At 28.7% G+C, this 13,830-nt stretch overlaps 1 protein-coding gene across 1 annotated transcript in view; it reads left to right on the top strand.

Annotated features, from left to right (window-relative positions):
- LOC100203396 (probable aconitate hydratase, mitochondrial) overlaps window positions 1–13,830 on the top strand; it is a 50,657-nt gene that overhangs the window by 13,508 nt on the left and 23,319 nt on the right. Inside the window, exons 2-5 of the mRNA XM_065803632.1 lie at window positions 2,219–2,275; window positions 2,440–2,519; window positions 9,154–9,220; window positions 13,067–13,258. Of these exons, the coding sequence (XP_065659704.1) occupies window positions 2,219–2,275; window positions 2,440–2,519; window positions 9,154–9,220; window positions 13,067–13,258 (396 nt within the window). The remainder of the gene's footprint in view (window positions 1–2,218; window positions 2,276–2,439; window positions 2,520–9,153; window positions 9,221–13,066; window positions 13,259–13,830) is intronic.

The raw sequence follows: 13,830 nt of genomic DNA, 5'->3' as shown, positions 1-13,830 counted from the left end.
TTGTTACTTTATTTAAAAGTATTTCACTAATAAAAATGTTTGTTTAGAAGTTTGGATATAATTTATTTCACTCAAGGTATAATTCAGAATATTTTTCATTCAGCGCGTTTTTAAAATGTTTTTTGAAATAGCCGCAGTCAAATCGTCAAAGCAAAATGTGATTTGCCTGGTCATATAATGACAGACAATCGCACGTCTTCCTGTGAAAGACTGGGTGTGGATTAGATAAGTATAGAGATAGTAAGTTTGGTAAGAACCCGTATTTTACAGGCCTGGAAAGCTAGTATATATAAATAAAGAAAAAGTATAGAAAAGATTGGTATGGAATAGAATAACAAAAACCCATATTTTTATGGGTCCTGTCAGCTAGTATTAAAGAAATATATAACTTGACTTTTACAGGGAAAGTATGACAACGCTATTGTTTATTATTATTATTGTTAGTATTATTATGATTATATTTACTATTAGTATATTTTTAGTAGTAGTATTATTTGTTATTATGTTATTTGTTTTTATTGTTATATATTTTAAAGTATTATTAGTGTATAAAGGTTTTTGTAAATTTCCTTACTTAGGATAAACAGCAGTAAAAATGGAAATAAAGAGTTTTTAAACAATATGAATGAATTTAAAAAAAAAAAAAAGAAAGTAATGTATTAAACATTAAAAAATCTAAACTAGAAAACAACTGACGTTAATTTAAAAAAAGTTTTTTTTTAACTTTTGATCTTGCTTTTTTTTCACATTAAAAAAAAACATTGTTGTTGATCGTTTTAATTTGTCTTGCATACTATCACTTCTTCATGCATATTAATTACATTATTTTACATGTTGATATAGGTTGTTTTTTTCTATGGTGATTTTTTAAACTATTGGGAATTCTGCGTTTAAACGCGGCATTCCTAATTGGTATATATATATATATATATATATATATATATATATATATATATATATATATATATATATATATATATATATATATATATATATATATATATATATATATATATGTTAGCCAGCCTAATGGCACCACATATATTGCGGAATTCCCAATGGGTTTAAAATTCTAAAAGTTTAACAACGCTTTTTTTTTTTTTATTTGAGTAATTGGACAATTTCAATAAAAATTACTAATATTTTGTAGAATATTAACAATAAATATTTCTAGTATCCTAAAAACGTGATAAAATTTTATTTCTTTAACATCCTGATTCATGTGTTTGTGTGTGTGTGTGTGTGTGTGTGTGTATCAGTGCAACATATTCACTTACCATTGCTGTGATCCTAAATAAATTAATAGCTAATTGCTTGATTATACACTTTTTGACGTATACTTCTTGGTTGATAACCATTCCACCTGGTCTGAGATCACTTGTTATCATGATTTTTGGAAAAATAGCACGCCAAATAAGAACATTTTTCTCATATTCTGTTTTGTTTTAATGCTTAATATTATTTAGTGCTTGATTCTGGTCAATTAATATGGGTTGTTTCTAGTTAAGAGTAAATTGCTTAATGTAAAGTTTTGTCATCAGTAAAATCTGAATTTTTATAGTTTTTTAATTAATAAACTTTTAGATCTTTGTCAAAAGTTGTAATACTTTGTATGTATGGAGTTTTATTTTTTTATTTTAGTTTTTGTGTGTATATTGCATAAAAAAGGCTTCTTCATCTTCTTCAATATTAATGTTCCTCTGAATAAATGAATGGTTTTTTAGATACAATTAAATTTTTTAAATTCTTTTATTTGCAAACTCTTTACTTTATGATTAAACATTTTTAAAGTTCAAATTTATTTTTTGAAGTGTTAGAGGTATTTCACCACTTTCAGTTATCTCTCAAATGATTGTTTTATCTTCAGACATGTTTATAACAAATTAATCTTGAACAATTTCCAGATCAAAAAATTGTTAATAATGCTAATAATGGTTTGTCTTAATGTTCTTATCATAACATTGTTATGTGATTTTAAATTTTGATTAGTTTTCTCTTCTTCTTTTTATTGTTTTTCATCAGTTTTTCCACAAAAAAACTTTCAATTATTAAAAAAAAAAGTTAATTAACTGATTAATTTTTGATGGATAGTTAGTAGTGTTTAGTACATATAAATTGAAAACTTATAATTTTTAATTGTATTGATTCAGAATTTTTTTCAATCACTTTTTAAAAAATAGTTTTAAAATATTATTTTTAAAAAATTAATTTTTTCCAGACATTTCTCAACCAAATTCGCTATATAAAAGTAGTGGCAAGAGATGCTTCTCAAAAGGTTTTGAGTTTTAACTTTATACATTTTAAAATTGCAGTGTAAAAGAGTTTGTTTTTATAAGTTTTTATTTCTTTTATAAGATACAAATCTAATTTACTCTAATTTAACTTGTTTGTTAATTCTAATTTTTATATATAACTTAAACTGTAAACTTTTTGTTTAAGGTTGCAATCAGTAAGTTTGATCCAAATGTATACCTGCCTTATGAAAAGCTTAATAACAATCTTAAAATAGTAAAAGACAGGTTAGTTATCTTTTATCTTAAAGTAACAACTTTAAAATATTGAAAGATAGGTTAGTTATTAGTCTTAAAATAATAATTGTAAAGTTGTTATTTTAAGATAATAACTAACCTATCTTTCAGTATTTTAAATTTTTTTTTTTTTTTAAACATTTTCGCTTCAAACAAGGCTGCAAGCTGCCACTAATTAAAGTTGGAAGTTACTGAAAGAAAAAAGATGAAGATTGTAGAGCAAGATAACGATTGAAGGACGACTTAAAGGATTGCAAATTATATGAATCAGGAAGCAAGATGAAGGAAGCGAATTCCAAAGAGCTGATGTTCAAGGAAAAAAACTAGACGAATAAGTGTTTTTGGAGCACTTAGAAACAGTCACAGAAAAAGGATGACACTTGATTGAATGATGAGTAACACTAAAATGAATTTTAGTAGATGGCACAAAAGACGCTAGCTCTTTAGACCAGTGCCCATTATAGTATTTGTAGAAACGAGAAAGAGAAGCAACATTACGACGATGTGATAATAGTTGGAGGTTGGCTGCAAGAGCAGGTCCAACTATATTTACAATGCGTTATTGCACCTTGTCTAAAAAATAAAGGGCATCATTAGAAGATCCTCCCCATATATAGCAACAGTATTCCATACAAGGCCGGATTTGAGATTTATAGAGATAGAGAATAAAATCCAAAGTAAGAAAGTGACGAGCTCGATAAAGAAATGCAACCTTAGCAGATGCTAATTTTGCAACTGATTTGATATATGGTTTCCAAAAAAGATTGGAAGTAAAAGTTAATCCTAGAAGATGAAGAGTAGATGACTCATTAAGTACATCACCATTAATAAATATAGGAAGATCTGAATTAATGCGATAACGATTGGCTGAAAAAAATTGAGTTTTATCTGAATTAAAGTTCACCAGCCACTGTAAGCCCCATGCTGTAGCAGAAGTGAGGCACTTTTCAAGCTCAAATGGCCCCTCCAATCAGAAAGTGTTGGCTTCTTATCATGACAAGAATAAATGGTAGTATCATCCGCAAACAATGCCACCTTAGATGTGAGAAGATCTGGAAGATCGTTGATGTAAATTAAAAAGAGTATAGGGCCAAGGATAGAACCTTGAGGAACCCCTGAAGTTACAAAATAAGAAGAAGAGTACTGTCCATCGAGGACAACTTTTATACTTCGATTTGCAAGGAAGGATTCAATAATCTTAAAGATGTTGCCAGATACACAGATACAGATAAGAAGAAAGCTTATGGAGAAGACCAGCATGCCAAACTTTATCAAAAGCTTTTGAAATGTCAAGAACGATGGCGTTAACCTATCCACCTTTATCTAATGCATGATAAAACCTATCAGTTATTACTGTTAGCAAATCAGCTGTAGAGCGAGAAGATCGAAATCCATATTGATGGTCAGAAAGTAAATTATTAGATTCAAGATGAGAAATTAAGTGTTTGTTAATTAAAGATTCAAAAACTTTGCTTATGATAGGAAGAAGACTTATGGGACGGTAGTTAGACGAATCAGATCGGTCTCCAGAATTTTTGAAGATAGGGATAGCAGATGCCGCTTTCCAGCAGGCTGGAAAGTAAGACTCTGATAAGCGCTTATTGAATAGTTTTGAGAGTTTAGACGACAGCTCCGGAGAACACTTCTGCAAGACAATAACAGGTATGTTGTCCTGGCCACAAGCTGTAGAAGAGTCTAGGCAGGAAATCACTTTAGATACAGAAGCTGGAGTGATATGAATGTCAAGCAATGGATCAACCTGTTTGTTGGCAATACCAGGTAGAACGCAAGACGTAAGTCGAGTAGGGAAGGTAAATGATTCGGGTTGTCTGGAATGCGAGTTGGAAAGTTGACTATTTGAGTTAGGTTTTCTAGATTGAGAAAGGCAAAAGTTGTGGGCTTTAACGCCTGCAGAATTACTGACACTAGAGCCAAGCCATTCAGAGTGGTGAGCATTAAAGTCACCAACAACAACTATATTAGCTAATGGAAAAAGAGAGGGTGCTTGGTCAATATGATCAGAAATAACATCAAAAAGAGTGCGGTCTTGAGGTGAAGGAGAGCGATATAGAACAAAGAGAAAGGCGATAGAGTGAAGTGGTGCTAAACGAAAGCACATGAAAGAATAATCTGTGGATTCAAACCTAATTTCACGACAAACGGTTGAATTCTTACGAATGTAAATGCCCAGGCCAACCATGTGACTATTGAAGTCTTTACGAATTAAAGGAAGATAACCATCAACACTAAGATCACAAGATGAGACAGCTGAACTCAAATTAGTCTCACAAAGAGCAAGTAGGTCTAGTGAACTTTGCAAGAGATAAAACTCAACAGAAGGAAAGTAACTTCGAAGACCACAAATATTATTGAATGATAGGTTTAGAGAACTTGGTGATGATGGTTTTTTGTGTTTTATAGTTTTTGGTACTTTATTCATTTTAAAATTAGATAGAAGAACTTGACTCAAAGCATAGATAGTACTCAGAACACTGTTTAATAGCCCAAGCAATTGCCTCATTACTACTAATAAACCTTAAGCTGTGACAAAGGGCTCCAAATGTGGCCTCCGTAATGCACACCAAAAGTACAAACAGGGACACCATCTATGCGCAACATGGCACTGTTAATACTTTGATATTTTTCAGCTGTTGATGGAATCAGCCTCTCTGTGAGCTACCACAGAGTTCGGGAAACCTAACTACCAGCCGGCCTCAAAACCATAAAACTGAGTTTTGGAGCTGTATCCTCATTAGGAGATAATAGAATGAGTTGCCTAGTCATAAAAACAGAGACACAAGCAAAACCCATGCGTTGAGTCAAGAAGATCCAGCATTCGACATCCTAAACTGGAAACAATGTATTGTAAATACATCTGCGCCAGCCTAATAGATGAAGAAAGGGTGCGAGCCTAATAGATAAAGAAGGGGTGCGTTTTTAAATAACAATATATATCTTAAAATAACAATTGTAAGATGTTGAATGACAGGTTTTTATCTTAGATAAACAAACTATTAAATAAATAAACCTAAAAAATAAAATTTAATGAAAATAATAAGATTTCTTAAAGAAATCCTTAAGCGACAAGACAAGTAACCACTAAATTTTTTTGATTATAACTAAATAATAAATGCACATCAATAAAAACTTAAATTAAAAACATTTAATTTAAGTTTTTATTGATGTGCATTTATTATTTAGTTATAATCAAGAAAATTTAGTAAACGTTTATTATAAAGAATATGAACACAACTTTTTCTTAAATATGGTAATATTCAATACAACTTGTCTCAGCACTTGGTGATCGGTTTAACTGGGCTATTTCTAATTTTAAGTGTTTCTTTCAGTATTCTAACTAGATGTCAGGACCCATAAAACAGGTTGCAGTATATATTTACAGTACTGGAAAAATTGTTATGAATTTTTCAGTTTTTAAATATTCTTCAAGTTTTTCACTTCAAAAACAATCATAACCTAAAAATTAAGTCACAGGTTATATACTCTAGGTATATCAAAGTTTTTAATGCTTGGTTTCATCACCTTTAGCACCTTTCAATGCTTTCACTCTTTTAGGCATGTCCTTAATTAAATCACATCATAATTTAGTGATTCTCTTGCTGTTTAACCAGACATCGATTAACCTCTCTATGAGCTGCATTTTCGTATTGATAAGAACTTAATGTATTTCGCCCTTCAAAATGTTCCTAAATTCTCAATTGGGTTCATATCTGGTAATCTATAAACTTTCTGTGGTTCATCATTCCTTCGTCGATGTCGATGGCTCATTCCATAGATTGATATCTCTCCCTATACCATGATCTTTGTAGGAGTTTAACCTTAAGAAAACTTCAATGTTTTCTTAATCTTAAACTCATCTGCTCTTCTTCTGAACTCCAACTCTTCCTCTGACTGGACCCTATCATCCAACACAGCAATTGTTGACTCATCTGAGAATATAACCTGAAATAAATAAATGTCTGGCAAGTATAAAAGAAATCGCAGTAAAAACATTACATTATTAGTTATGATCAGCACCTACTGATTAGTCAAAAAGTATGATGAAGCTGCAAGAAATCAATTCTACCAGAGGTAGATGCAATTTGTCTCCATTAAAAGTTTCAGGTTCTTTTTATTTCCTCATCACTTTAAAAGCGATCAAAAATGTCAAATATTTTGCTGAAGATTTGCTTTTTTTTTCAAAGAGAAACTTTGTATAGTCCAAGTACATACCAAGTACATCATACACCATAGAAATTAAAATAAAAGTGATGCAAACTCAAGTTAACATATTTCAGGGTTTGTGGGCTAATTTCAGCAACAGTTCCTGTCTGGCCTTTAAATGATCCTAAAATGAATAAAACTTGATCTAAATGGATTTCATTTGACAATAAAATTGTCCCTTTACATATGTATGCCATCAAAACAACAGAATAACATTGACTCTGAACTTTTTTTCCAACCACACAATAATAAAAATAACCAAAAAAATATTACCCTAAAGTAAGCTTATATATACTTGGTTATCATATAAATGTTGATTACTTATTAAAAAACCCATTTTGATTGGTGAAGTCAAACATTTAAAATGTTTTATAGTCAAAAAACATAGAGTTGAACCAAAACACTCTTTAAACAATTAAGCAAATAAATCCACAAATGAGTGTCTATATTTAACATGCATGAGGTAGAAAACAAATTATTCTTAATACGCATGTATTTGCTAAAAATTTTAAAACTAACTATTAATTCACTTTCTGTATGTAACAACCTTGTACCAACACGCTTTTTCTTAGTAGCTTTATAGCAAGAGTTGTTTTAGAAAAACTTGTTTAATATTAATTCAAAATGACATCTTGAATCTTGAATGAGAAATTATAACTAATATTAAATTTACTGTGGAGTAAAAATTACTAGAGATAGCAGCTTGAAGTACTTATAAAAGTGTTCTCTATTTAGTAACACCTAAAGGTAAAAAAAAAGTGTCCTCTATTAAGTAGGTCTCGATACAACACCTAAATGTTAAAATAATAAGTGTAAAAAACTTCTAATCCTAATGATAAATGATGTAAAAAAAAAATTAATTATTTTATACAAAGAAGACTATCTTCCTGGCTGTGTTAATCCATTTTTAGACATTCAAATCACTCTTATTGTCTGCAATTCCATCAAATAAGCAAAAATTACCCACATAATCATGTCAAATTTGCTACAAAATAAAATGTAAAGAAACAATTAATGTGTTGTTTGTGAAAACCTATGTTATGTGTTGTTTGTAAAAACCTATGTTATGTGTTTTAAAAACCTTATGTTATGTGTTGTTTGTAAAAACCTTGTTATGTGTTGTTTGTAAAAACCTTGTTACGTGTTGTTTGCAAAAACCTTATGTTATGTGTTGTTTGTAAAAACATTATGTCATGTGTTGTTTGTAAAAACCTTGTTATGTGTTAGCAAGTGTTAAAAATTATCAAGTATAAAAATATCTTTACATTTTTATATTTTCATGAAAGTATCGTGTAACACCGAACACATTTTTATATTTTCATGAAAGTATCGTGTAACACCGAACACATTTTTATCTGTTTAAAACTTTTTCTATTTTTATTTGCATTTCAATTATATGTCTGGAATTTTTAACGTACAAGTTTGTAAAAAAATAAAATAAAACTTTTGTTCCAAAAATATTTTCTGCAAACATTGATTTATGCAATTGAATTTAATAATGTGAATGAAAAGCATTTTTCAAATGCAATCTTTTTTAATTTTTGTTTGTTAAAATTTTTTTAACTTAGTAAATTATAATTTGTAAAAAAGAGTTTGATCCCCATGCCCCTCCCTGATAGTACTGCACTTGACTTGCTACTACATGCTTTGAGCTTGTTTGTCAAGGTTCACGTTTTTAAATTGAAAAAAAGTTAATAAAAAAAAAAACTTGATCAAAACTTTTAAACTTAGTAAAAATGTTTTTTTAATTATTTTTATATTTAAACTTTTTGAAAATTTGAAAAGTTTTAAAAAATATTTTTCATGCAAAATCTTTGCTGTTATAAATAGTTTTGTTTGCAATTTTTTTAATAGATAATTTTCATATTTTTATAATTGTATTCAGTTAACAAGATTTATTTTAATATTTTCTGTATATATTTATTTTTATTCTAATTTGGCTATTTGTTTTTGTTTTGTTTTTGTTTTGTTTTTTGTTTTTGTATTCTTGTGTATTGTTCATTGAGCATTATAGTGAATAGTTCATATGTTTTTATATGTTTTGTTTGCATTGGTATGTGTTTTATGTTTAGTTTAATGTTGCCAACTTTGTATAGTTAGGTATTGTGTTTATAAAAATTAGTGACTTTATATTTTTATTTGATATTATTGTTATTATTATTATTATTATTATTGTTTTTGTTGTTTTATTATTATTGTAGTTTTTATGTTTGTTACTATAAATATTTATTATTATTATTACTATTTTATAGTTATTATTAGTTATAATATATATATATATAAAGATCTGTGTTTTTGGTGTTTACTTAAGATAAGTAAAGTTACTATTTGTAAATATCCATTATTTTTCAGAATATATGATTGATATTGAAATTAAGCAATAAGTATATTATTTATCTTATAGATTAAAGCGACCACTTACTACAGCTGAAAAAGTTCTTTACAGTCACTTGGATGACCCTAAAAATCAAGTAAGTATTTAAGATTTATTAAAAACTATTTTATAAAAAATTCAAGCTATATTTCTCATAGTCCTTTCATAATTCATTGTTTTTGACTTTGCTAAAGATTTTTATCAATTAGGAATTAGCAATATAATTTAAAAAAAGAGCAATATGCTTTCAAAAAAGCAGTTACATTAGTTTTAATCTTTTACTAAATAAATCCTAATAAATTTTTTACTCTAATCAGACCTGACAGTTGTAATATTGGTGACAGTTAGGGTTTCTGAAAAACAGTGGTTTTCGAAAAACAGCTGTTTGCTGTTCCTAATTTTTCAAAAAACAGCTGTTAACAGCTGTTTTACTGTTTTTTTTAAAAATACAAAGAAAATAGTAAATTTATGTACTTTTTATTTAAATACTATATTGTATGACTTTTCTTACATGATTTGTTATAAAAAATATTTAAGGAACACAAGTGCATTTAGTGATTTGTCCGATAATTGTGATCAAATTTTTGTACAGTAATTTGCGCATACTGAAAAAACACGCTCAACGTCAGTCGATGTTGGTTTAATTGAAAGTAATGCATTGTAAAGCATTTGTAGATGCTCTGTTCGTTTGCCTGTATTTTTGAAAAGGACAAATTCACTTTTTAACCATTTGAATTTATCTTGCCCCAATATTTTTGATGACTTTTCTTTTTGAAGAAGCATGTTAAATTCATCTTGAAGCGATAAACTTTCTTGCTCGGCATCGTTAGACTCTGTGACTGTCATTTCATCATCATTTTCCTCGTTATTGATTCCAAAGAGGCGAGATGCAAGTTTTCCAGCAAAAATCAAAGTGTTTTTTGACGGTATCGTGGAAGGATCGTTCAAGCTTCGCAAGAGATTCATTATATCGCTTGTCCAACGCTCATCAATTCGGCGTTTTAAGTTCTCGTACAATGTTTTACTTATTTCGTTGTTCATCATTGAAAGCTTTTTTAACATAAATTCGATGATTGTATCAGCAGTCTCTAATGTTGCATCTTCTCAACTTAAATTCTCCACTGCAAGTTTTACAGAATCTAAAGCTCTGAGCAAATGTTTAAGCGCACCAAAATCCAAGGAATCGATTAGATAAGGTGAGTTAAAGTCAAATAATGTTGCTCGAATAGAATTTTCTGTTTGTATAAGTGACTCAAGCATTGTTGGAATTGAGTTCCATCTAGTTTTAACGTCGAGATGAAGTTCTTTCTCATGCTCTAACTCATTTTTGACGTGAATTTGAAATGCATGGTTTTTGACAGATGATTTTTTTATAAATTTAACATGTTCTCGTGATTTCTTAAGAAGGTCCTTGTAATCAGTTTCGACATCATAAAAATTTTCCTCGAGGAATTGAAGGTCACCATTCTCGTCAAATTCATCTGTTTCTGATACATCATCGCTATCAATGTATTCCAAATCACCGACTAGATTATTTTTCGTATAGAGTGTATCACAAACGGCAAGATGAATTCCGTGATTTAGACAAAATTGCCCCTCTATCTCAGCATGACGAATAAATTTTTTGTTTACAGAGGCACCATCCAAAGTAGCAGCAACAATATCGGTTTTCATTGATAAACCAAAACTTAAAAAATGCTTTTTCATAATTTCTATCATATCCATAGCTGAGCATGAGCCTAATATGCGAACAAGTCCTGTCTTAAAAGTCAGCTTATTAACATTGTTGTGAAGATTCACTCTGAAGTATCGCCGTCCTCGTATGCTTGTCCACTCATCAACCGAGAAGCTAAACTTTGCATTCTTCTGCAGCAATTCTTTGATATTGCCGATCATTTTTTGTTTCTTATCATCATAATCATCGTGAATTAATTTCATGACGTCGCTCTCGTTTCTTGGCAACTTAAAATCATCTCGTGATATGGATAAATGGATATATTTGCTGTTTGTGATGGCATGTATTGAAATATTGTCAGTGGCCAAGTCACTTACTATCTCCTTAAGTGTCATTTTTTAGAAAAAATATCAGGGATCATCATTGTTCTCTTTTCAGTTACAGCTTGTTGACTGGATTCAGCTGTATCAGGTGGTTTATCAAACGTAATATCATTTGAAATCAAGTGCCTCTTTAATGTGGTCGTTGAATTACCAGAACACTTAATAACTTTGTTGCAACGTTTGCATTGACCTTCGAGATCTTTTGTTTTTGCATTCTTGCGTTTAATTGCAAAATCCCAAACAGAAGACATAGCTGAAATCTAAATAAGTATTAAATAGTGCAAGATATTTAAACTTAATTCGTAATATAGCTTACTTTTTGTTAAATAATTATTTGTTATAATAAGTTATTATTTTAACTTAAATTGTGACAAAATCACTTTCTTCAAAGCGAAGGGAAAAGCCCCGCGATTTTTTTAAAAAAAGTAGTTACTTGTATGGAAATTTTTTTTTTCAAATCACTTTAACTTTAGAAAAATAAAATGTAATCGCGGTAACATATCAAAATTAAAAAAAAAAACAGTAAAAAACAGTTACAAAGAAACAGCTGTTTGCTGTTCTTAGTTTTTGGCGAAAAAACAGCTGTTTTACTGTTACTGTTAAACAGCTGACAGAAACCCTAGTGACAGTGTAGTGGTATAGAAAAACTTCAGAAAAATGAACAACTAAGCTTACACAAGATGCTAAGAAGAAGTTAAGCAAAAAGTGCAAGCAATGATCCCAGTTTAATTCCAGGCTAATATTGTTAATCTTAAACACAGAGGTTAAGATTTAACTGATAAAGAGGGTTGGAATGCATTTTGCAGCTTCAAAGAATCCAGATTTTTTCCTCTTTAGTTTGGTTGAATTTAAAGCAGAAGTTGCGCCAAATTTTAAAAGTTTATGTTTCAAAATTCACACTTTTTAAACTATAAAACCATGTGATTGGTAGAAATCTAATAATGATTGTGTGAATCAGGAAGTACTGGAAGTTGTTGATTAGTTACTTACTGTTGCTTTATCTGCAAGCTTTGAATCTGCATTTTTACCATTGATCTATCTCAATCAACATATAGGAAAAAAGTTGAAAAACTCTTTAACTGAAAAAAACTTTGAAAAGAAATTTTTATTACAGCTACGGCCAAACTATGAGATTTTATACTCATTGTTTGCAGATTACTCTTTAGATGTATTATTATTGTATAAAATAGAAAAAAGTTGTCAAAAAATAAAATAAGAAATGTTAAATTGTGTTTTTAGATATATTTTCTAATAAAATTAATTTTGCTTAGCCAAAATTTTGGTTTTAGTTACGGTAAATTGTGTACTGATATGTCACTTTATGTATTGAATTAGTATATCCTAAATTTTCGATTGTCGTATTTCCTGTATTGGTCGATCTCTAGTTAAAAATGAAAAACATGGTTCACTTTAATTTTTACTTTCTTAGTATTTAATTAATTGTTTTTAATATATTTGTTGTAATTCTTTACTTAACTTTGATTTTTAGAAAGAAAATAATTTGCGCAAAAATGTTTTATTAAGCAATGACAAAATGTATGACAAAAAAGCAATTTATTACAAACAATATGAAGTTTAACTCTTTATTCAACATTTATTTTTTCACACCAAAACTAGTAAATTAAAATAAAACTGCTTTATGAAAGCATTTAAAAAAATTTTTTTTTAAATTTTTATCCAAGGTTGATTTTATAGATTACAAATATGTTCATTTTACTTTTGATAAATATAAAAAAGTAAAAAAAGAAAAATAGAATTTGATAAATTGTGGATAAATTATGATTGGTAAGGTTATATTTAAAATTGGATCAGTTTAGATGAAATTTATTTAACTGAGTTAATTTTCTTTAAATAATTTTAAAAGTTTAAAACCAATTCATTAAAGGATATTAAACGCGGAGTATCTTACTTAAAATTACGTCCTGATCGTGTAGCTATGCAGGATGCTACTGCACAAATGGCAATGCTCCAGTTTATTTCAAGTGGTTTACCAAAAGTAGCAGTACCATCTACTATTCATTGTGATCATTTGATTGAAGCGCAACTAGGAGGAGACAAGGATTTGGCACGAGCAAAGGTTTCTAGTTTTTTTTTTTTTTTTTGTGTCAAAAAAAACCTAATAAAATGATATTTTTATTATATTTAAGTACTCAAGTTTTTTTTTTTGTTGTTGTTGTTGTTGCAATTTTTGCAATTTTTGTCTTGTTGCTAATAGAAATGTCCTTTAATATAATTAAATACAAAATAATCATCAATCAAAGAATAACAATATTAATAAGATATAAAGTTATCATCAAACAAAGAAAAACAATAAAATTAGAATGTTTCGACTTGTAATGGTTTTAAAGTGTTTTCACTTTTTTATTATCTGAGTATTTTCATTAAAATATTTTACCCAGAAACACATGTTGTTATTTTTTTATCGCTTGCTACCTATACACAATATTACCTGAATAAAAATATTGTAAAGACCAGCAAAGTGCTAGACAAATTTCATATATGTTATTGTTTATATAATCTTTATTTTTGTTTATATATATTATATATTAGTTTAGTTTATTTAGTAATTAGATTTTACAAAAATATTATAAAGTTTAACAGAGCTCGGCGCCAGGCTATGCTGACAAGTTTGATATATATAGTTCTATT

Source organism: Hydra vulgaris, chromosome 08 (genome assembly GCF_038396675.1).
Source record: "Hydra vulgaris chromosome 08, alternate assembly HydraT2T_AEP".
Taxonomy (NCBI): Eukaryota; Metazoa; Cnidaria; class Hydrozoa; order Anthoathecata; family Hydridae; genus Hydra; species Hydra vulgaris.
The sequence above is the reverse complement of the archived record's forward strand: the minus strand, read 5'-3'. Positions and strand labels throughout refer to the sequence as shown.